This window comes from Salminus brasiliensis, chromosome 24, assembly GCF_030463535.1.
Source record: "Salminus brasiliensis chromosome 24, fSalBra1.hap2, whole genome shotgun sequence".
NCBI lineage: Eukaryota > Metazoa > Chordata > Actinopteri > Characiformes > Bryconidae > Salminus > Salminus brasiliensis.
Window position 1 is genome coordinate 29244673 of NC_132901.1, and position 25235 is coordinate 29269907.

General features: G+C 43.2%; 2 protein-coding genes across 2 annotated transcripts in view; both read left to right on the forward strand.

Moving 5' to 3' along the window:
- The first annotated feature begins 3115 nt into the window (after nucleotides 1-3115).
- Nucleotides 3116-17059, forward strand: gucy1a1 (guanylate cyclase 1 soluble subunit alpha 1). Its single transcript, XM_072669722.1, has 8 exons — nucleotides 3116-3606; nucleotides 4130-4188; nucleotides 4393-4484; nucleotides 5227-5948; nucleotides 8991-9476; nucleotides 13396-13539; nucleotides 15215-15369; nucleotides 16405-17059. The coding sequence occupies exons 1-8, from the start codon at nucleotides 3373-3375 to the stop codon at nucleotides 16559-16561; spliced, it is 2049 nt and encodes a 682-aa protein (XP_072525823.1). The 5' UTR covers nucleotides 3116-3372; the 3' UTR covers nucleotides 16562-17059.
- A 3068-nt stretch (nucleotides 17060-20127) lies between these two features.
- Nucleotides 20128-25235, forward strand: part of gucy1b1 (guanylate cyclase 1 soluble subunit beta 1) — a 33040-nt gene continuing 27932 nt past the window's right edge. The window contains exons 1-2 of the mRNA XM_072669723.1: nucleotides 20128-20253; nucleotides 20686-20759. Coding sequence (XP_072525824.1) covers nucleotides 20251-20253; nucleotides 20686-20759 — 77 coding nt within the window. The 5' untranslated portion in view covers nucleotides 20128-20250. The remainder of the gene's footprint in view (nucleotides 20254-20685; nucleotides 20760-25235) is intronic.

Consider the following 25235-nt stretch of genomic DNA (forward strand, 5'->3'; position numbering starts at 1 on the left):
AACTTTCTGTGAGGAGCTTTTATTAGAGCTTCAGACGTCTGCTTCCCTTCACCTCCACTGTAGAACCACAGCTCTGACTGGGGGAGCTTATCTAGAACCTTTACTGTAGAACCACAGCTCTGACTGGGGAGCTTATCTAGAACCTCTACTGTAGAACTCCAGCTCTGACTGGGGAGCTTATCTAGAACCTCCACTGTAGAACTCCAGCTCTGACTGGGGGAGCTTATCTAGAACCTCCACTGTAGAACTCCAGCTCTGACTGGAGGAGCTTATCTAGAACCTCCACTGTAGAACAGCTCTGACGGGGGGAGGTTATCTAGACCCTCCACTGTAGAACTCCAGCTCTGACGGGGGAGCTTATCTAGAACCTCCACTGTAGAACAGCTCTGACTGGGGAGGTTATCTAGAACCTCCACTGTAGAACAGCTCTGACTGGGGAGGTTATCTAGAACCTCCACTGTAGAACAGTTCTGACTGGGGGAGTTGGTGTTAAGGTTGTGTATTTATATAACTTACTCAGATATGAAGCTAAATTTGAGAAACATGTTTGGATCTTACTCCACTTTCTGATGTACTTTCCAGAATGAAGCATTATTTACGTTTAATAAGTCATATATTGATTGTGCTTAAATGGGCAAACATCCAGGCAGTTGGTTAAAGGCCTATAAATGACAATAAATGGAAATGTGTTAGTTGACACACACACACACACACACACACACACACACATATATATATATATAAATCCACGAGATTTAGAGAAAGTGTAGAATACAGAACTACAGTAGAGTTCATATCATGTTAAACGGTTATGGACAGTTATGGCTTGGTGCAGTATGAACACTGTTGCCAGGCTGTGTGATGACGTCACTGGATAAGCCCCACCTCTTTCAAATGCAGCGCTAAACCTGTGCTTTTCACTTCTTCACTGAAATGATTTATAATTATAAAAATTCACTTTGTCAAACAAACTCTGCTCTGGAGGCTGTTTTCCAACATTTCCGTGGTGTGACAGGTGTGGTCATTTGTCCATCTTCACACAGCTGTCGTACTTGCATGCCAGATTAAAATTCCTGAAAGATATTTACTGATCATCACTGAGCAGTTTTTATCTGGATAAAGCGTCACTATTTACATTTATTTATTAAATATGAATCACTTATTAGCAAGTTCAATGACCTAATATTGTTATAAAGCTGATACCAACAGGTAAAGCTAGCTATCGTGCACTTGCTATCTGCTATCGAGCTAACCTCGTGCAAGATCAGCAGATAATTGGGATCCCAATAAAATAATAGCAATAAAAAAAAACACACTGTGAGCGGGGGAGGCAACTCGGCTGGCTAACCAGTAGCATGCTAGCTAACACAGTCATACAATCGAAGGGGGATCGGCTTGAGTGGCTAACCAGTAGCATGCTAGCTAACACAGTCATACAATCGGAGGGGGATCGGCTTGAGTGGCTAACCAGTAGCATGCTAGCTAACACAGTCATACAATCGGAGGGGGATCGGCTTGAGTGGCTAACAAGTAGCATGCTAGCTAATACAGTCATACAATCGAAGGGGGATCGGCTTGAGTGGCTAACCAGTAGCATGCTAGCTAACACAGTCATACAATCGAAGGGGGATCGGCTTGAGTGGCTAACCAGTAGCATGCTAGCTAACACAGTCATACAATCGAAGGGGGATCGGCTTGAGTGGCTAACCAGTAGCATGCTAGCTAACACAGTCATACAATCGGAGGGGGATCGGCTTGAGTGGCTAACCAGTAGCATGCTAGCTAACACAGTCATACAATCGAAGGGGGATCGGCTTGAGTGGCTAACCAGTAGCATGCTAGCTAACACAGTCATACAATCGAAGGGGGATCGGCTTGAGTGGCTAACCAGTAGCATGCTAGCTAATACAGTCGAGGGCGTGGGCCGTTGGCTTGCTCACGGGGGTCTTTGACGCTTCATGTTATTTCTTCTTTCTTCTCTGTCTCTGTTCTTTATTAAGTACTAATTATGTAAAGCTGCTTTGTGACGACAACAGTTGTAAAAAGCTCTACTAATGAATCTGACTTGACTTGACTTGACTAACCAGTAGCATGCTAGCTAATACAGTCGAGGGCGTGGGCCAGCTCCTAACGGGTAGCATGTTAGCTACATTGCTGGCTAACGTACTGGGTCCTAAATGGTCCTTCTGTAAGATGACGTCAGAGGGGATAGGATGTGTCACGACACCGGGAAGAATCCATCAGAATCCATCAGAATCAATCAGAATCCATCAGAATCCATCAGAATCAATCAGAATCAATCAGAATCCATCAGAATCAATCAGAATCCATCAGAATCAATCAGAATCCATCAGAATCCATCAGAATCCATCAGAATCAATCAGAATCCATCAGAATCCATCAGAATCCATCAGAATCAATCAGAATCCATCAGAATCAATCAGAATCCATCAGAATCCATCAGAATCAATCAGAATCCATCAGAATCAATCAGAATCCATCAGAATCCATCAGTTGCGTCCTCCAAAATCGCTCCGAATGTAGGGTGCATTTCTAGGCTGGATATGAAGGGCCCTTCACTTTGCAGCCTACCTCTGCGATTGGAACACAGCCAATCCGCGCAATTTAAAAATCATTAAAAAGAATTATCATTAATATTTTTTTTTTATAATAATTTTTTTTTGCACATAAAAATCTCACAAATATTATAAACGGGCCTCAGCGGGAATGTAAACAATGCAGGGTATATTGACGCTTTAATAGGCAGAACAAGCAGAACAAGCGGCAGCCATATGTGCTCACTGTGGTGGTCAGCATGCATTGTGGTATTTAATAAATCAATACATTTAAAATTAATAAATTAAAGCCAATAAGCTGTTCAAATCCCGTTAAAATCGATATTCAATACTCAATCAGCCGCGTTAGCTCCGTTAGCTTCACGGACCCGAGTCCTCAGCGGCCAACGGCTTTTATAACGGATCCCCGCGCCCCGCCCACCCGCGCTCCTATTGGCCGCGGTGGCAGCACCTCTGATAATCTCTGCTGTGATTGGTCGAGCTTAATGGCTTTTTGCTTTTCCTCCTCACTCAGCCGCTGGAGATGTACTATGGAGAGACTGGCGGCGGGAGGAGAGTCTGTGAGGGCTCCGTGCTCGGGTGCTCGGGTGCTCGGGGGTTCACGTTAAGTTGAACACATAGGCTTACTCGTTTCGTTCATTTAATTTGTATTTAGCATTTTTCCCCTCACTGATATGATCCAGAAATGCTCTCCCGTCGACACGGACTCAGGAATGCCTGCAGTCGGACGGAGAGTTTCGCGCACGTAGCCGCTTGTTTTCGCCACGCTGCCCGCGAACACTGACGGCGCCGAAGGATGTTCTGCGCCAAGCTGAAGGACCTGAAGATTTCGGGAGAATGCCCCTTCTCCGTGCTGGTCAGAAACGAGGAGCCGGGGGATTTCGGAGGCGACCGTGCCAAAGATGCGCTGCCGGTGTCCAGAGAAGTGCAGGGCAGCGTGGAGAGCTCCGTGCCCAAGCGCAAGACGAGCCGGAGCAAAGTTAATCTGCATTCGCTGGGGGAGAGCGTACGAAAGTTGGTGTGTCCTGAGGTAAAAAATATGTCTGATGATGTTTATTTATATTTTGTTAGCATTTTTAAACGTTATTCGGTAGATTTGACGCTTTTTTTGAGACTGAGGTTGAGTTCATGTTCGAATTTTCCGTTCCACCTTAAATGGTGCAGCACTTACATTCTGGCGCCTCAGGCGCCAGAATGTAAGTGCTGCACCATTTAAGGTGGAACGGAAAATTCGAACATGAACTCAACCTCAGGGTTTGTATACCTTTATCTAAACATAGATAATGTATTTATAAGTATTTAATGTTTGTATAAGATTAAATTTATGGTAAACATGCTTATTTACCAAAAAAAAACACTTCCAATGCTATTAGCTGATAGCTAGCTAAATGAAAACGTGCGAGAAACCACCGCGATTTTAATTCTTCTTTATTTCTAATAACGCTTTCCCCTCCAAAGCAAACAACACAATATTCATACTCATAATAATCGATAATCAGTCATAAATGCTCTTATTTTGCCCAAAAAACGTAAAATGTCCTTTCTATTTGCAGTTTGAAAAGCTGCGAAACGCAATGATAAGAGTGATGAAACAGGGCTCAGACCTGACCTGGTAAGTAAGACACCCTATCTGTCTGTCTACCCTGTCTATTACACAGTAATCCCACTGTATTGATCTAATAAGCAGCAGTAGTCTTGGCTAATACACCAGCTATAATAACTATATTCAAGTGAACACATTAAACATTATGCATTTCAGCCTACACTGATATGTATATGTGATATTACCAGTTTTTGTGAATATTTGTGTCCACAGTCCAGCAGGACACCATGCAGAACGTCTTGGTCAGATGCTGGAGAAACCTGAACATCTGCAAGACATCATGAAGACGTATTCGCAGAAAACAGGTGTGTAATGCCCTTACGTTGATTGTCTACAGATGTGGAAGGAGTTATTAAAGGAACGTGGAAAACTGACCCCCTTTTTTGGTTTGAAATAAATGTTTAAAGACGGTTAAAACTAGTCGCTCATTAATATCAATAATCTGCATAGCAGACAGTCGGGCGAAAGCTGGTTGGTTTTTGTGATCACTGCATTTACTGGCTGTTTAGCCCCGCTTATTCAGAGGTGAGGTTATGACTGATTTGGGAATATGTCACAGTACAGGGCAGCCGATCAATAGATTATCCAGAGATGTGCAAAAAAAAATATTAAAGGGCATATGTCAAAAAAACTGTCCCCATTGTACTTTGTGATGTCACAAAAAATAATGCATGTACAAGCTGTTGAGCCCCGCCCGTTCAGAGGTGAGGTTATAAGGAGTGCTTCAGCTCAGACTCTGATTTGTGACTGGGCAGCCAATCAATATCTACATTTGAACAAAAGTAATAAAGGGCACATATCCTAGAAAACTGACCCCAGCGTTTGTTTGAAGTAAACAGCGTTAACATTTAAAACTCCTCACCCTCCAATCTACACAACAGATTTGTGAATGGGAATTTGTGAACTTTACAGGAGACAGAAAAAAACTTTTCTAACTTACTGAAAGTCAGATGATTTTATTCCGTGTGATTTTGGAACATTTCTATCGATCCATTCATGACGTCATTTAAAACAACGTGAAACAAAATGCTGACGTATGAATTACAGGTATTCACATGGACTTGCTAAAGATCTCCTTGGGCCTGGAAGTGTTCCGGGATTGCTACGAGGAGGACAGCCACATTCTGGGCGTGGTTGGAGGTGCCCTCCACGACTTCCTCAACAGCTTCAACGTCCTTTTAAAGCAGAGCACACCCCCCACGGCCGAGGCTCGCCAGTACGTGAGCCAAGCCTCTGTGCTCTGCCTGGACAAAGACCCCGGACTCCTCACGGTTTATTACTTCAACCCTCACCCAACCGCTGAGCTGTTCTTCCCCGGGATCGTCCAGGCGGCGGCCAGATTCCTCTACCGCACGCAAGTGGAGGTTAGGATGGACTTTGCCGGGGCGAAGGACAGCGGCGCCCTCCAGGCCAGCCACCAGCCCCATCTGCTGTACTCCGTGGCGGTAAGGGATGCCAGGAGCCTGACGCCGAGCCCCATGAGGACGCACTCGTCCGGGGACATCCCCCTTTCGCTGCTCTACACCACTTTTCCCTTCCACATTCTCTTGGACCAGGACATGGGGCTGCTGCAGATAGGGGACGGACTGAGGAAGCGTTTAGGGCGCAGCAGGGATGGCCAAAGGCGGCCGACGTTTGAGGAGCATTTTGCCATTGTCTTGCCTGAAATACGGGCCAACTTCCAGGGCATCCTAACCATGCTGAACACCCAGTTTATCCTACGGGTGAAGCAACAGCAGCCGTCAAGCTCCACGGCTGGCTCTGGAAAGGTAATTGTGCACGTTTTACTTTCAGTGGCAAGTCGAGCTTCACTCTAGGAGTCCAGGTTCTCAATGTTAACTGTGGGTCAACCATGGTGCAAAAAAGAACTTACCTGTGTCATTTTTTCTGTACTCCTCTGCAACATTACTGTGGGTGCGTAGTCAGCGTAACTGAGGGGAAGAAAACAATACAGATTCAGTAGGCTACTTTGCACTGCTGGGTTTTTTCTCACTCTCTTAAATGGTGCAAAGTCAGTGTCCAGTAGCTCAGTGTTAAACATGGAAAACAGCCATATTTTAACATGCAGAGAAAATGCACTAAGAAAAGGTGTAACAGCACATCGAAAAGCATCTTTCCCCTGCCCAGATCTAGTCTCATTAGTAGGTTACACAATGACATGGAGACCTTCATCATTTATCTTCTAGAAATATTGTGAGAATATTGAATTGTGAACCAAGTATTGTAAGTCAAATCGAATGTATCTACGAAGATGGCCACCAACTTTGATACATGTTGTTATCTGGTTGAATGGGGGTTATCATGTCGGGTGCCCACAATTTAATGCCAGGACAACGACTAAAGTCAACGTCAATTGTAAGTGTAATAGTGATGCCAGCTGATAGTTTGTTGGTTTTAAGGTGTGATGTTAAGTAACCAAATCATCTTAACGTCACACGCCAACGTCATATTGACATAAACACCAACATGTCATTATGAGGTATGGCGACCAAAACCCAACGTCTGCTAAATGTCATACTTTTAAATGTCCATACAGCATATAGTTCTGAAATTTTAACTAAATTCAGCATCTTTATGACACCAAATTGACGTCCGTTGCCTGCTCTGGTTACGCCCCTACTGCTAATGCCAGATTTGAATGATTGAGGTCAACAAAATTTGATTCACTATTTTCAATTAAACAATTCTAATTATGTTGTTTTTATTTAAACAAGCAGTTGGTCTTTGTTTTTGCAAAACTATCCACAATACATGATACGACAGACACCACCTCATAACATAACATTACATTGCTTATCTTGTTAAAAACAATGCAGCTTTGAGACTTTTAGCCCACTGCACTGCTCTGCCAGTGTGTTTTGATTGACGGCTGAATCTATCTAGTTTCTATCTATGGCTTCTTTTTTTCTGCTATTATTTTTAATCACGCTCAGATCAAAGAGGTTAGAGGAAAAAAAAATCAAAGGCTGTCCCGGATTTAAACATAGAGCAAAACACCAGGAGTCAGGACTAATCAGTGCAGTGTAATTAGGGAGATGGTGCTCTTTCCCACTGACCTGAGAACCAGCTTTTTTTTAGGTTGCCTGTCACACGGTTATGAATTTTGGTTTGGCATAGGTTCACTGGTCCTAGATCAGCATGAAAAGGTAAGTCTGTTGAGGAAACCCACTCCTACGCAGACAGCGAGACTAACACAGAGCCAAATGTCAAGTCATGTAGAAACATCCACCTCTCACAGCTTCGAATTGATGAGATTTAACCTATTTATAGCTGCTGGTAAAAAGAGGGTCTTATTGCATCACATCTAGATACATGGGAAGGTAAACAAACATGGGCTGTATGGGCTAGGTTGCCTTAAGCTGTGTATCCAGTGTTGTTCTGTATGTTTACCATTCATGACTAGGGATGTTCCATTCTAGTTTTTCTGCTTCTTATTTCGCCCCAAGACCCTTAATGCTGAGTATGGACCAATACCAGTCTTTGTGTTTCTATAAATAAGCCACACAGTTATGTAAGATGAGCTGCTAGTTAATCACTTTAGCAGTAAAATCACTTTGTTTTAGTAACAGTTTGCACAGTGAGACATTCTGGGCTGATTTATTTTACCCCAGCCTGTCTCACCTCCCTTATCACTCAGCTCTCAGTCTCCTCTGTGTGTGTAGTGGTACACACTCTTAACTGATATCTGTTGTTTGTTGAATACTGATGTGAAATACAGTATTCAAATCAAACACAGCCACAACACTAAAACCCCAGAAATTACGCCCTCATGTTTCACTGTAAATAGTTTCACACTACAGAATTTGAACTGTTCTGTTGTCTTCTGAGACCGCTGCTCACTGCTGAGAGATGGGAATAATGTCCGCTCATGCGTTCCTAAGGGATGCTGGAGGAGGCTGTGCTAGAACACAGCAGTAAAAACAAAGGATCATTACTGGATCAGGTTTAAAATAGCCAACGTTTGATCCATTTAAACATGGCTGGATCATGACATCTCAATTTATGACATCTCATTCAGGTCACATTGTGATAGCTGTGTTTATCTCTTGTCTCTCTTAGCTCGCTGTAGAGTGACTCGTAGGAATAATGTTTAAACCGGCTGTTTATTCCACCCCCTTTGGCAATATACTTGGTTTATAGAGAGAGAGGAAGAAGAAAAGAAAGATAAAATCTCCCCAAAGTGCACTGCTGTTTTTCAGAACTGTTGAAGCACTGTGCACTCAATAGGAGTATGCATTAATCTTCGGTACACTCGTTAAATGTCACCCGGGTTTACACGACAGGCTCTCTTATAAGGCCACTAATCCCTATGGACTAGATCCATAGGGGCTTCATTGTTAACAAGAAGCGTTTCAGGCTCATACAATTAACTGGGCTAATAAAATCTGAATTAAAAGTTCAAAAATGGGATAAATCTATATTTGAGGGCCCTGCAGCTACATTACTGTTCCAAAGCCCATTAAGTGTGTATTATGTGGCCTTATATGTACCACAGTAATTCAAAGGTTGCTTTAAAACAAGACACCAGATGATTAAACCAAACCAAACAGTTTGAGACTCATTGGCTGTAATAGTGGCAAAAAAAACAAACTTGTTTCCCTGCTGTTGTTCTAGAGCTGTTCTTGTAAATGACGTTTACTTCCAATAATTTGTGAACTAACATTAGACGTTAGGCTTACCCATTAACTCTCCAAATGTTACTGTTTTTCAAGCTTTTTAAAGGTACATTTTAATTTATCCCAAACGCTTCTAGTTTAGTTTTTAAGTAAAGAATTGCTGATTGTTTGAAATGCCTCATCTTTTCATTGCAGCACATGGACCTGAAAGGCCAGATGATATTCATGTCTGAGATGAACGCCATCCTGTTCCTCGGCTCCCCGTGTGTAGACAAACTAGAGGAGCTGACGGGCCGTGGCCTCTACTTGTCTGATATCCCTATCCACAATGCACTAAGGGATGTGGTGCTGGTGGGCGAGCAAGCCAAGGCCCAGGACGGCCTGAAGAAGCGTCTGGGCAAGGCCAAGGCTGCCCTGGAGCAGGCCCACCAGGCGCTGGAGGAAGAGAAGCGAAGAACCGTTGAGCTCCTCTTCACTATATTCCCTGGGAATGTGGCCCAGCGCCTGTGGCAAGGCCTTCCTGTGCAGGCCAAGAAATTCGACGGAGTGACGGTGCTGTTCTCCGACATCGTGGGCTTCACAGCCATCTGCTCGCGCTGTACGCCTATGCAGGTGGTGAACATGCTGAGCGAGCTGTACACCCGTTTCGACCGCCACTGCGGCGAGCTGGACGTGTACAAGGTAAGCTGTGGAGGAATTTAACATTTTAAAGGATAACTTTGGCAAAAAATCTGACCCCAGATTAAGTAGATCAGCCAATGCATTTAGTGTATTAGTGTCTGATGTGTGCTTCTTTAGTTTACAACAGGAGATGCTAGGCTAACTTTGGACTTCACCAATCTCATCTCAGTAAACACAGCCTTCCAAAAATATATCTTCAACCGTCTCTTGAAACACATCCAGATCTTCATTTGTTTTGTGCAGACTAGGCTTGGGCAATAATGTAAATTTAGACATGACCTTTTACTTGCAGGCACCTATCGCTGTTCTGCTGTGTCTCAGTCAGAGAGCGACAGAGAATTAAAAAAGCAAATATAAATTATATATAAAAAAACAGCAATATGTTTAAGGATGTTTTAATAAATGTATAGTTCCTAGTATCTACTGATTTCATGTATTGAACAACACAGGCTCATTCAATTGCAAAGATACTGCCAAGGGTTCTCAATAAAAAATTGTTTACATAACTCCACATGCGACTGAACGACCATCATAAATCACTACGGTTTTACAGCACACACTGTTTACAGCTTTTGTGTGTATTTAATGTACGATTGCCATAATAAATTGACTAGTGGACACTGGAGTCAAAAAAAACTGTCAAAGTGAGGAATTATCCAATTAAAACAGTGAACCCCATTTGCAGCAATGTTTACAGTTACAGAAATATGTGGATGTAAAGCACTGTTGACTGAACGTTAGTTGCATGCGGTGTAAAATAACAAATGTCCTGGACTGCTTCCTAGCGTCTCTAGCGTAAAATTGACATAACACACCTAATCCAGGTAATGAAAGCCTTCATGAGGGCAATGAGGCCTCAACAATCCTTAACTGGTGGAAAGAGCATTTTATGTGCGGCTTATTCAACCATTAAATAATCATATTTGTCCTGAGATGCTTTTTGGAAACCCAGTTTTTTTTACCTCTCAGTTGTGTGCTGTCCTTTCTAAAAACACAGGTGGCTTTGTGTTTGTGAGGTCAGGACTTTGAATGTACACCACCCTGCCTTATCCCCAACTCATCCCAAACATACTGGATGGAAATCCTCCTCCATCATTCCAGAGAACACAGTTCTTCCACTGCTCCACAGCTCCTCAATGCTGGGGGGCTTTATACCCCTCTAGCCCACGCCTGGCATTAGGCAGCATGGAGCCAATAGATTCATTATGTTTATCTGCTCCAGAGAGTCCTATTCTATTGGCAGAACTTCTCTACATTCTCTCTAGAGACTACATACATGAACAGACATAAAATATATTGCAGAGCTAAAAACAAGTGCGGTGAGTGAAGAGTGAAGACTTAAAATGTAGTTAGCTCAATGCTAATGGGTCAGAGTATAATGCGCCATTAGCTATTAGCTACTTTAGCCTTATAGCCTTAGTACAAAACATAGTAAACAAAAGTCAGACTATCTAATGTGTGAGCTAAGGTGTAAAATTGTAGTGTCACGTCTGAGTTAACTGGCCTGATGAAGAACCTCTTTTGTGTAAGATATCTAGCTGACACTACAGAACTATCCTAAAGGCTGGACTTCAGCAAAACTTGGAGATAATGGGGGCTTTCTCAAGGGTACAGTGACAGTACAGTAACAAAGGCTGCATGTCTGACATTGCAGTTCTGATTTAATGTTACATCTCTGCTGGACCATGAAGACAAGTGAACCTTTATGGTTGTGGGTGTGAGGCACTCTACTAGGACCAGTGCTTCATAACAAAGCTTATGACATTGAAAAGTGCTATGTTTTTGAAGCTTTAGATTTCAATAACAAATATAGAATTTTAAAGAACACATCAGAAATCAATATTTTCATATTTAAATGACCCCTTTAAATATGAAAATGTTTATGCAGAGCTGCAGCAACTCGCAAAATATGAATCATATGATCTGACCTGCTCTCAGGATTGGCTAAATTATCGACCAATTGCTGATCACATATTTGGGCTAGTAACTTGCTAATAACCGGTACCGATACATAGCCAATTGATCCTTTCATTTCTATTTAATTGGTCCAAAACAGTGCTCTCTTTTCAAACTGGATGTGAGAGAGGCCTTAAAAAGGGTTGTTGAGTTTGAATGCAGCCAAATTCTGGCTCATAACCAGATTTTCATCAAGAAATAATCAGTTTCATTCATAATCTGTTCTCATGGGTGGATTTGTTGACTTTGGAAACACGACGGCAGCTCTGCACTGTTTTCTGTTTAATAGAGTTTTGTCTAAAGTCCATTAATTTTGCTTGTGTTTATTTAAGTTAAGCTTCACAGCTGAAACACTTTACTGCAGCACCAGCGACAAGCTGCAACTGCTGTCTCACATATTAATGATAAGCTGTGATTATGAGTGTTGAATCCCACATCATTTGTGTTAGGGATGGAACAATACTACATTTTCTTTTCCAGTACTGATAGTTAAACCTTGAACACTGTTCCGGCATTTTTTCTTCAAAATACTTCAAAGTCCAGAAAAACAGTCCATCTCTGACCCCAGATTCAGTCAGTCAGCTAAGACATGTTTGGTATTTTTGATGTGAGCTTTTTTAGTTTACAACAGGAGATGATAGCTAATGTTGCTAACAAACACCGGACTCCACCAATTTACTAATCTCTGTAAACACACGCCCAAAACCGCCTGTCTTTCAGCGTGTCTCTCAGAGCTCCTTCAGATCTTCATTAGTTGGTAGATGGATGTGGTTTAGAAAACGGAGGGACTTACTTTAGCCTATAAACCCAAGCAGGACCTTCTGCACAGAGCCTAAAGCAAATTTTCTATCTTACTCTAATCTACATGTTTCTGTAAATAGTTTAATCAAATATCTCAATAATGAAGAACAATGATCACAAACTGTTCCACTCCCCTTCAAGTGATCTCACGTAAAATCTACCCCCATACAACTGCTCCAGTGCCGACATGCCATCTCCGATATGTGCTGTTGGGGCAGAAGCTGCACTTGTTTATGGTACACTGTAAAACCTGCCTTCCAGTTAGGATACTCCACTTCACTACAGTTGAAGAGAAGAGGAAAAAAGACCCTACAAACCCTAAGTCCAAAACCTCAGTGGTCCTCCTTTATCTCAGCCAAAGTGCTTTAGTGAGGACAATCGTTCATCAGCCGATCTTTCAGCCAGCGGCTCGTAATCTGCCGGGAGGTTGGCTAATGTAATCAGTGTCTCTGCGAAAGTAAAACATCTCATCCGCGCTGGAGATGGATCTCTTGTAAAGGACGACAGAGGAAGAGTTTAGTTTGGGACGCCGTTTTGCTTACATTCTTACGGAACGGCTCTGTCCTAAAATAGATCCCCCTCTCCTCTTAACCTGGCAGCTTCGCCTGCCAGCCGCTCCTCTGTGCGGGGAACCAAAGGCTCAGTAAATGTGAGCTTCAGCGATTGATAAAGCTGTGAAGATGAGAAAAGCTGAAAGGTTCTGCTCATCCCTCTACTGTCGCCTGGTTAACTCGCAGACCTCTATTCTGTGTGTTCCCTTAAAAAAAGACATATATGAAGATAAATAGACACAGAAACATAGATAGATGGATAGAAATAGTTCTGTCGGCATAGCGAAGATGTCCCCAAGGACCTGTTACTCTGTACAGTTTCACAAGAAAGCGCAGATTTGAGCGCAGATTCTGTCTGAGAGTGTGTTCAGCATTCAGACTGGTGTTTGGATCAGTAAAAGCTTATTATTGTTCCTTTAAATCAGAGGAATGATACAGTGCCACTGATCTGTGAAGATACTACTGTTCATGTGTTTTATTCTCCACAGCAGCAGCTCGGGACACACAATAAGCAGCACTGAGATATCAGCTTATTAACTGGAAACATAGATACGTCGCAGAGTTTAAAGGGTTAACCCACTTGTTTTCCTTTATGTTCTTCTTCTTTCTAGGTGGAAACCATCGGAGATGCGTACTGTGTTGCTGGAGGTCTGCATAAAGAGAGCCCGACCCACGCTGTGCAGATTGCTCTCATGGCCCTAAAGATGATGGAACTGTCAGACGAGGTCACAACCCCTATGGGGGAGGTCATTAGGGTCAGTGTCACCTCAGAAGGCTCTTTGTCCTTGTGTTTCTGTGATCAGAACTGAAAAAATGTTATCCAAATAAACATTGCATAAAATATATAGAGAGAAAAAAAAGAAGAAAGATATTAATTAGTCCAATCAAAATGAATCTGTAATGCATACCGAGCTCACTCAGGGCTCTTCGTGCTCCACCAGAGAAGTTAAAAAATGTAAAACAAAAAAACCCTAACCCCCCCCCCCACACACACACACACACACACACAGACACACTTTAAAATAGGTTTATTGTTTTGGATGAGTAATTTGATTAAGTTTAGGCTCTTCAGCGTCTGCTTCTGTGGGGTTGAGCTACGCAGTTCACAATAGTGTAATATTGCATGTTTAATGTATTTAACCCCTACTGCAGAACTGCTCAGTAAGTGCTTAGCTGGTTTATGTTGACTCAGGAAAATTGCAGACCCCCTAGCTATACTCCTGGGGTTCCCCAGACCCAGCTTTGATAACCGTAGCTTTATATTTCAATTGAAAATGAGAAAAAATAATTGGCTGGGCTAATTTCAGACATTTTAAATCCCACTGCACTGCAAGCCAATTTGCTACAGGGCTTTTTCTCCTGAACGTCTTACTGTTCTCACAGCAGGCAACATCTGAGCACGGTGTTCAGTTTATTCATAGCAATGTAACCGACAAACTGGATTGTGTTTTTTACCTCCCAATTTATTTATTTATTATTTTTATTTTTCACAAGAACACAAGCTCCTTAGATTTGGCACCGGGAGACACTGTGAGGGAACAGCTTGCCGAGGCCGATAACCGTTCTTGTGGTTTGACTAAAGCGAGTATGAGTTATGATTTTCGTCCTACTAAATGACACCCTTGTGATTCATTTACTAAACACTATTAGATAAGTAAACGTCCAGAAAGCCTTTCTGGGATGCAATCTATCAGTGAGATATAGATATTACATTATCCTGGACAGACGATTTAACGTAAGTGTGACAAATGAGATATTGGGTGAAAGCAGGACGACCAGCTTTTACGATTTACGGAAGTCCCGCCGTGTTTTAACCGGCTTCGTGCTTTTACTTTAGACAGGGCTTACTTCATCATTCAGGCCGGACTTGTTTGACTGTTTAAGCTGCACAGCTTTTGGAGCATTGAGCTGAAAGGTCTTTTCTGTTAGGGCTGATGGATGATGGACCAAATATTATATTCTGTAGCTACATAGTCTCACACAAACATTGTGCACTTCCGGTCAAACTCCTTGTAGAGTTGAAGTACTGTTTTTTCTTCTGAGTTATTAACAGGTTTAAGGTTTAGATGTTACAATGTACTTAATATTGTGATTGAAAAATTTTGCTATATCACCACCTCACTGATGCATAAACATTAATAAAATGTGAAACTTAACCCACATGAATCAGCATCACAGAGGAACAGAACATTTATAAAATAAATATATATATGAATATATAAATAAATATATATGAATAAAATACAGGAATTCAATAAACACATCAGTACATATCAGCTTTAGATATCGGTCAGATCTAATCATCTGTCCAATACCAACACCGATGTTTGTAAGCAATTATCTGCCGATGCCGACAACATTATATTATTATCGTTAGGCTTTCAGTGTCTGTGTTTCTGATGTGTTTCTAAAATAGTCTTTGTTCCTCAGATGCGTATTGGTATTCATTCCGGCTCAGTTCTGGCTGGCGTGGTCGGTGTAAAGATGCCCCGGTACTGCCTTTTTGGCAACAACGTCACTTTAGCCAACAAGTTTGAGTCCTGTAGTGTGCCAAGGAAGATCAACATCAGCCCAACCACCTACAGGTACACCAGCTGGCGCCAAGCACATTAACATCTTTCTCACCGTGTCCAGACACTTCAGAGAATTAATGACTGATCTATTCCTGATTCTTCCTTTGCTTTGCTTATACGTCATTTCCATGTGCTAACAAACACTTCCTTCTTTTGTAGGATCTTTTTTTATCATGACTCCCTCCTGTTTATTAGGCAGATTAAAACAAAAAATGTTCACTACTAAAGGTTTTCAGAATCAAAAATTAAAGACTTTTTGTAGTTGTAGTTAAACAGCACTTTATTAAATGATTTGATTGCTGATAAATAATAATCATTAAGACATAATATATTCCACTTGTACGTGTTTTATTCTTATTCTAAATATTCCCTTTGAAAACATTTGGCATGCTTTTTTTATTGTATATAACCTATATACTTTTATTTACTAAAAGCAGTAGTGGAAACCTTTTTGTTGCTGTAGAACTATTTGAAAAGGTTCTTTAAATAACCATATAAAATAGGATTTCCGTCACTAAAAAGAACCAAAAAGAACCAACCAGGCTAAGAACAATAGTTGTCATGGTCCTGTGTAGGTCCTGTTTTTACTAGATCCCAATTCATCAGTCAATAATGGGCAAAATTTGTTTTAACATAATATGAATCTGGTAGTTATTCTTCATTTTGTATCATAATTTCATGATGAAAGGACCAATAGATATGCTCTGTGAAAAAAATAAAACCTTTTTATATTGACTTCCATTGAAAATCAGACGTTTTTAAGAAGTGTTATTGATATAGTGGTAGAGTCCTGCTTTTTAGGAACACATTATTTTTCTTTAACTTCTGTACATGTGGTTTGTGTCAGTTTATCTAAATTTTCACATTTCTCTAACGTCCCAGAGCCAGCCAATGCAGAACATGAAAGGAAATGTAGTGTAGCACCTCTCCAAATCCACACTAACTACTAAATTCCCTTTGGTTCGACACTGTTAGACTCCCTCCGGCAGACGCTGTGAGAAACGACCTGCCTTTCTGAAGCTGCGCTTTCTGCCGTGTTTGTTCCAGGTTGCTGAAAGATCACCCCGAGTTCACATTCATCCCGCGATCGAGAGAGGAACTTCCGCCCAACTTCCCTTCCGACATCCCTGGCATCTGTTACTTCCTCGAGGCGTCAGATCGAAGGACGAACGACTCACGCAGAGCCTCTGCAACTGAAACATAAATACTGTCTCTCTCTGACGACGGCGCAGTGGGCTGAGTGCTGCGCGTGCGGAGCGTAGAGTATACGTGTCCCGCACTGAGCCAGAGGTAGCAAAGTTATTCAGCAATAGGTCAAGTTGCCAAAAAGTGTCCAAAAGAGAAAAACAGCTTATTTAAAAGGGGGTTGACTGAGCACTGTTTATGTTTTGCCTCGTAGGAATCTTTCTTGGAGCCACGTCAGACTTTTTTTGGGGTCACAGGTATTATGCAGAGCGTTTGACAGGCTGAGCGTGTCCTCGTACATTACGAATGTCCACTTTCAGTTGGCTTTGTTCATGGAAATCATCCAACCCTACTTTGGAAAAAGTCTAAATTAAGCTCAAGTGCTTTAAAAAAACCCTCTGTGTTATTGCTCGTACTGATCTTCCTCACACAGGCGCCTGAGCAGTGGAGCTGGAGGAGCACATGCACTTCTGTTAGAGGGGAACAAATGTATACTTTTGTACACCCCCTTCCCCCCCACATACTTTTATACAGAGTAAAAGTAGACGTCCAGTGTAGCCGCGTGAACAATCTGTACATTTATCAACATCCCATAAAACATGTCTGTAAGGTGAGATAAGGAGAGGAGTGAAATTGCCTCACTCCCTGCTGCAGCGTTTAATCTGGACAGTAAAGCTCAGAGCTTATTCCCACCAGATAGAGGAGAAATCTCCTTTCACCTCCCACATTATCCCTGATGATGTCCAAATAATGACTTATTTACTCAGGATTTAGACTGAATATGCTGAAACTGTGGCTTATTTTCTCCAATTTGAATCAATATATCAATAATGGCTTTATATCTTATCATTTTGAATATGTCTGAATATATCATGACTTATTTTCTCAAGGTTGTGACTAAATATGCCAATTATCTTTATTTTAAATGAATAACAATAATAATATTTTTCTACATTTTGACTGACTATATCAAAATGATGGTTTAATGTCTGAAGATTGTGACTGAATATGTTGAAAGTGTCTTATTTTCTTGGAATCTTGAATGAATATATCTAATTATATATATGAATATATCTAAATAATGGCTTATTCTCTGGAGATCATACCCGTTATACACGTTATATTAGTTTTTGAATAGTTTTCTCCTGTACCTGGCGGGAATGAGCTTCCATAGACTTTGTAGAGTGGTTTATCCTCTGCTCCATGCGGCACAAACACAGCTTAATAATGTTGAGCTTATTGGGGACGTAGCTGATATCAGTCAGAGTCATTTAAGAGTTATTAAAGGTATTAAGGAAGTATTTAACACACCCTCTGTAAAATCCCCCCACTCCTGCTCAGAACGAGGCGCCTGTGGTTCGTTAGATATGCACAGTGAACCCGCTGGCGTTTCGTGAACTCCTCCTGCAGGTCTAACAGCTGTAGGAGTTGAAGGTCAGGGGTGGTTTAAAAGCGTCTAAATGAAGATAATCCTGTAATTACGCTGAGTAAGAGCACACCGGACTTCACGTCTGGATCACGTTATTGTAGTATTTGCACACCTTGATGAAAAGTCACACTCACAGTAGGCCTAACCGCATCACAGCATAGCTTGACCACAGTGAATGTTCAGTTATCCTGAGAATACAAACATTTATAAGGTTTCATTGTGATTCTTTTGTAATGTGATAGAGCTCTAATAAACATTGTGAATACTCCGGGTGTCTGTGTGCGGACGTTTTCACCACAGCGGCTGATGTGTGGCACAGATCGTCATCGTTTCAGGGGGCTTCACGGTTGCTGTGGTTCTCTAAAGGAGGAACCCATTTCGGTTCTATCAGGATCAGGACGTATGAGGAGCAAGAGGAACTCCACAAAGTGCTCGTCTAAAGCTCAGAGGGGATGATGTGCTGAAACAGAGTCAGCTTTCAAACAGTGTTTTCAGTACAGACGGAAAGTGGAGAGAAGCGTGCACACACCTCTACAGATATGCTGTGACTGACGAAACCCAGGTTTATCAGACATCACACACACAGAGCTACGGAGTTGATGAGTACAGCAAGATTATCTTAAACGTAAAATATAATAATACATATAAATATTAGTGAAACGTGAAGCATTTATATGCTGAAATATTGATTTCATGTTACTGCAACAGTGTTGATATTTGATGTGGCTGTATCAAACGCCAGAATTCCAGCCTTAAACTACGTTACTGTTGTTGTGTAATACTGAGCATGTACTTAAGCTCCACGACCCTAATCCTAAACCCCAACCCCAACCCCAACCCTAGTCATTTTAATCTTTTAGTTTGTACGTACAATACCCAGCATGCATTGCACAATCACATGCAATCCCCTCCCACATTCTGACTATACAGACTCTGCTAGTGAAGCCACTGACATAGAGGCTAATAATCAGAGCTCTGTGTTAGCCAGGTCTAAAACCGGCCCTCGAGGAACCGCCCCCAAAGTTACATCATCAGAAGGGGGGTTGCCAAGTCTTTAAAAACAGCAAAATCAGTAAAGATATCTGTGTCCTGACTGAAGGAGTTAAATAGATGAGCACATTACACACACACACACACACACATATATATACACACACACACACACACACACACAGCAAATGTTAGTGCACCCCTGCAGTAAAGTCACATCCTCTACAGACACACACTTCTGTACATTTTAACACACACCTGCTGTTTATTTACTCAGCTGAACAGATGTGAAAAAGTGAGGCGTGTGCAGAAGTAAAGGGGCAGTGGTGGCTCAGCGGTTAGAGCTCTGGGATATCGATAACAGGGTTGTGGGTTCGATTCCCAGGCTCGGCAAGCTGCCACTGTTGGGCCCTTGAGCAAGGCGCTGGAGTTGGCTGCCCACTGCTCTGGGTGTGTGTGTGTGCTCACTGCCCCTAGTGCACTAGTGTGTGTGTGTGTGAGTGTGTTCACTACCACAGATGGGTTAAATGCTCAGGACACATTTCGCTGTACAGTGACAAATACATGCACCTTAACCACAGTTGGTGCAGTGAAGTGAAGAGGGTAACAGCACTGCTGGGCAGCTGGGGAAGACTCCTAACTCCACTCTGCACACTCAGGAGACTAGAGGACTAGAGGACTAGAGGATCTTAGTCTAGTTAAACTAGCCGAGGTAGTTTAATAGTTTAGGGAACAGTGCAGCACTTTTGTAAATCTCTCTAGAGAAGTTCGTTCGTTCCAGTCTTTTAAATTTAGTAAATAATAATAATAATAATAATAATAATAATAATTGTGTTTAAAAGTTTAGATTTGATATATAAATGTCCTGTAGAGGATTTATTCACTTATCTACACCCAGAGCATCAGCAGCACGTCTCCTAAACTTTAGACTGTTAAAAATGTACTTATAGACTGAATAAAGATCATTAATAATGTAGTAAAATCATCATCATAACCCCCAGCTGAGCGGAGCGTTCAGAGCAGGGGGCTTCACCCCACAGCTCAGTGAAGCCGGCTCTAACCGCGCATGCGCAGCGGCATTGCCACAGCCCCGCCTGGATTGGCTGCCTGTGCTCTAGGACCCGCCCCCACGCTGGAGCATTGCGGAGCCTCATTGGCTGCGCCGCGCGTCAGGCCAGCCGGAGCGAGAGCGAGGAATGGTGGATTCCCACGTCCAGAGCTGAGCGCTGCTGCAAACCAGAGATCCCCTTCCATCCGAGCCCGAACCGGACTGAAGGAGCTGCTCAGACATGGTAGGTGAAGCCGACCTCCACCACAGACCCGCACACACACACACACACACACACACACCAGCGGCCCAGCCAGCAGCGGCTAGACTGCGCTCCGCGGCGGGGGGGAGGCGGCTGTAGCGCCCATCAGCAGAGACACCAGCGTTATTACTAACAGGGCTCTCTCTCTCTCTCTCTCTCACACACACACACACACTCACACTCACACACACACACACACACTCTCACACACACACACACACTCACACACACAGCTCGGTGTATCCGCACACAGCGCTGCGAGACGCGGCTCTCCGCGCACAGAGGCAGGGGCTGCTGGTTGGAGGCTCCGGCTCGGCTGGATGCTGCTGATGCTGATGCTGATGCTGGTGCTGGTGCTGGTGCCGGTCTCAGTGTCGGTGTCGGTGCTGATGTTTGTCTCTCTGTGATCTGCAGTACGGCTTCGTCAACCACGCTCTGGAGCTCCTTGTGTTGAGAAACTATGGTCCAGATGTGTGGGAGGATATCAAGTGAGTATTAAACCCCCTGACATCCCTGAAACCACCCTGTCCCTAATAATCTGCCCTCTGACCAGCCCTGCGGCTTTACAGCTGGACTTTACCTGGCAGCTGTGTTACAGCTGTGTCACAGGTGTGTTACAGGTGTGTTACAGGTGTTACAGCTGTGTCACAGGTGTGTAACAGCTGTGTCACAGGTGTGTTACAGGTGTTACAGCTGTGTCACAGGTGTGTTACAGGTGTGTTACAGGTGTTACAGCTGTGTCACAGGTGTGTAACAGCTGTGTCACAGGTGTGTTACAGGTGTTACAGCTGTGTCACAGGTGTGTTACAGGTGTGTTACAGGTGTTACAGCTGTGTTACAGGTGAGCAGAATGACAGAGACCAGGCTAATAGCTCCTCTGTAGGTCAGAATTACTGTTACTGTTATTATGAGAATATATCTGGTTATGTGAGATGATGTCATAAAGTCCTACAGATGCTGAAGCTGAAGCTGAAGCTGTGACAGAGCGTGGTGTAATAACGGGAATGATCTCATATCAGATATGAAGTTAGAGATCTTTCTTAGTGAATAAACTGTCTGGTTGATGTGAGATATGCTCAGATGTGCTGTAAATCTCCTGCTACAGAAGATCTCGTTATTCTGAATTATTACGTCATAAAAGTGATTTACATTTCTGATGTTTACGAGAGTGTCCGAGTCATAGCTGCAGGCTAACAGGTCAGACCTGTAACTCGACTACGTAAAGGTGAGGGTATAATCCCTCACTGCAGGAAATACACACACATATATACTGTACACACACATATACTGTACACACTGTACACACACTGTACACACCATACACATATACATACACTACACACACACTATACTCTTGTTATTGCACTCTTTGAAGTGAGCAGGTGTCAGGGAGCAGGAGTAGTATTTTGATAAGTATTTGGACACTGGGGAGGATTCTTGACGTAAGATCTTTCTGATGCTGCTTTATTCCTAACCGAGCTTTTTCGCAACAACCTCATAACCTCCAAACAACCTCGCAACAACCTCGCAACAACCTCGCAACAACTTCGCAACAACCTCGCAACAGCCTCACAACAACCTCGCAACAATCCCATAACAACCTCATAACAATCCCATAACCTCATAACAACCTCATAACAACCTCCAAACAACCTCGCAACAACTTCGCAACAACCTCGCAACAGCCTCATAACAACCTCCAAACAATCCCATAACAACCTCATAACAACCTCATAACAACCTCCAAACAACCTCGTAACAACCTCATAACAGCCTCGCAACAGCCTCACAACAACCCCATAACAACCTCGCAACAACCTCGCAACAACCTCGTAGCAACCTCGCAACAACCTCACAACAACCTCGCAACAATCTCGCAACAACCTTGACATGCTGAGGATTAGTTTGACTAAGCAATGCAATGCCCCTCTGTACTGAACACTGAACGCTGAATGTCCAGACCCCCCCAGACCCCCATGCTCTAACACTTCTGAGATCTTAAAGTTCAATAAACAGATGTGCTGGATTAGGGGAAAGCATGGGGTCCCGGGACTGGCAATGTCCTAAAGTATTCAGACACCCCCTCTAACTAAGCTGCTTTACGGTGTCTGGCACAGGTGTTCACACACAGCAGTGGAGCTGTGTCCCCTGGAGTGTGGAGCTCCATCCAGTGCTTTTGGGATGAGTTAAAGTGGCAGAGCTGACCATCCAACAACAGACCCTGACCTCCCTGATGCTCTCACCCTCATAGTGCTGAATTCAATCAAATCCAGCTCACAGCAATGATTGGAAATCTAGTGTAAAGCCAAGACGAACACACTTCTGGATAATACCCTTGAAACACTGGATAAGCAGGCGTCCACATACTTTTTGCTAGATTTTGGTCCTATTTTCAGGTCAGAGGACAAACTAAAAACGAATAAAGTCCATTAATAATCCAGACAGCGGCTTAATTCCCAGATCTGTCGCCGCCTTCAGTAAAGGAACGTTCTCCTGAGAAAGAACCGCCCCTCAGGCAGCAGCCAGATGTTCAGTGTCATGATGTGTGGACCTAAAATAGTCTTAGAGGACGCAGGATTATCTCAAGTTCATCAAGTCCAACATCTAACCGGATTACACACACACACACACACACACACACACACTCACTTTTGTATTCCAGTCTTTGTGGGACAGTTCCACTGGCTCATGTGGACCGGACAGACCTCCCTGCAGTGTCATGTTTATAGGTTTTCCACTTTGGTGGAGATGTTTGGTCCCCACAAAGAGCTAAATACGTGGCCGAAGACACACATAGACCATCACTAAAATGCACACACACACACACACAGCTGAAGTGTATTTGACCCCCTGGGTCCCCCGAACTTTGGGGCCACAGCTGTTCCACTGTAAACACGCTCCATAGTGACTGTATAGACATGGTCAAACCAAACCTCGTAACTGCAGCCACCCTGTACCTCACACCCACGGCTCAGTGCGGAGACTCAGAAATCAAAGTGGTGCTGCGTTAATAAGAGTGTTAACGGTGCGAATATTAATGATGTTTTTAATAATGAGCTGCAAAGCAGTTCAGTATAAATCTGAATATTAAATATCGACAGTTTTACTGATGCAGTTAATAATGTAAATATGGATGAATATTTGGTGTGACTGCTCAGAATGAACTGAACTGTTCCAGGATACCAAAGCAACCACCTAGCAACACCCTAGCAACCACCTGAGATGCAACCTGGGAGGCTGTAGAAACTGCTTAGCAACTTCAAGGCAATCATTTCTTCCCACTTGTGTCAAAGTTTATACTGAATTGCAGACCCCATAGTTATACAGAGACCCCACTTTGAGAACCTTTGAGAACCACAACTGAAAAGGAAGCATTAGCAGGTTAACACAAGGCACGCGTCCAAGCGCTGACCTTTGCTGTGTGGAAAATTGCATCATATATGAAGCTCGGTTTGGACAGGTGTGGTCATTTACCTGTAGGGCACATCAGATCTGTAGAAGCTCCGCCTCACAACGTACAGGACTTAAAGGATCTGCTGGAACGTCTTGCTTCCAGATGCCACCTTCAGAGGTCTTGTAGAGAGAGCTGTTTTGGCAGCATCGTCTTGTAGGGGTATTCTAGGTAGCTGTGACTGAGTAAAGTGGGGAGAGTTAAGGAGAGGTGTTACTTGTTTATGTTCTGAATGCATTTGTTGAAAATATGTATGGACAAAAGTATTGGGACACCTGCTTATTCACTGCTTCTTCTGAAATCAAGGGTATTAAAGAGCTGATCCTGCTTCTGCTGGAGTAACTGTCTCTACTGTCCAGAGAAGAAGACTTTCTACTAGATTTTGGAGGAGCATTGCTGTGAGGATTTGATTGCATTCAGCAACAACCTAGCCCACGATACCCCTCTAGCCCACGCCTGGCATTAGGCAGCATGGTGCCAATAGGTTCATGTTTATCTGCCGCAGAGAGTCCTATTCTATTGGCAGTACTTCTTTACAGGGATAAGACTAGCTGTGTTTTTGCACATCTGTGAATACATTCATTAGAAGGGGTGTCCACAAACATTTGGACATACAGTGTATATACAGCTCAATATGAGCTCTTGCTGCTCTTCCTGTAAGCTCTCCTCCAGCTGTGTGGAGATGTGTGTGCTGGCGTGAAGGAGCCTCAGGATCTCTCCAGTCTTGTAGCACTCAGAAGTTACTTCAGTGAGGCTCAGCGTTTATCTCAGCCCTGGCTTATCTCCGAGCTCCGGCTGCTCCGGACCTGATTAATGATATGATCTCTGTTCTATTTTTGTCCGACTAAGGCTGAGCGGTTCTGCCGGTGCTGTTTTAACCTTGCTTTACGTGTTTAGCAAAGCCACTCATTCATCATTTCAGGTCAGTGCCGCAAATCAATGCTGTTTTCTCAGCTTGGAGCAGCAGTCAGGTCAGCTAGACCTCATTAAGAGCTGATCTGAAACGTCTGTGCTGGAGTGGAGCTGGGTCTATACTCCTGAGTTTGGGTTTCGTGCAGCTGTGGGCGTGCATTTGCACATCTGTGTCAGCATTGAGTTTAACTTTAGCTGAATGTCAGCTGTGTTCACACACACAGCTTGTCTAGTCTCTGTAGAGAAGAAGTACTGCCAATAGAATAGGACTCTCTGGAGCAGATCAACATCATGACCCTATTGGCTCCATGCTGCCTAATGCCAGGCGTGGACTAGAGGGGTATAAAGCCCCCCAGCATTGAGCTGTGGAGCAGTGGAGGAACTGTGTTCTCTGGAATGATGGTGGAGGAGCTCCATCTAGTACTTTTGGGATGGGATGAGTTAGGGATGATGAAGGGTCAGCTCACTAAAGCTCTTGTAGCTGGATGCAATCAAATCCTCACAGCAATGCTCCTCCAGAATCTAGTAGAAAGTCTTCTTCTCTGGACAGTAGAGACAGTTACTCCAACAGAAGCAGGATCAGCTCTTTAGTATCCTTGAT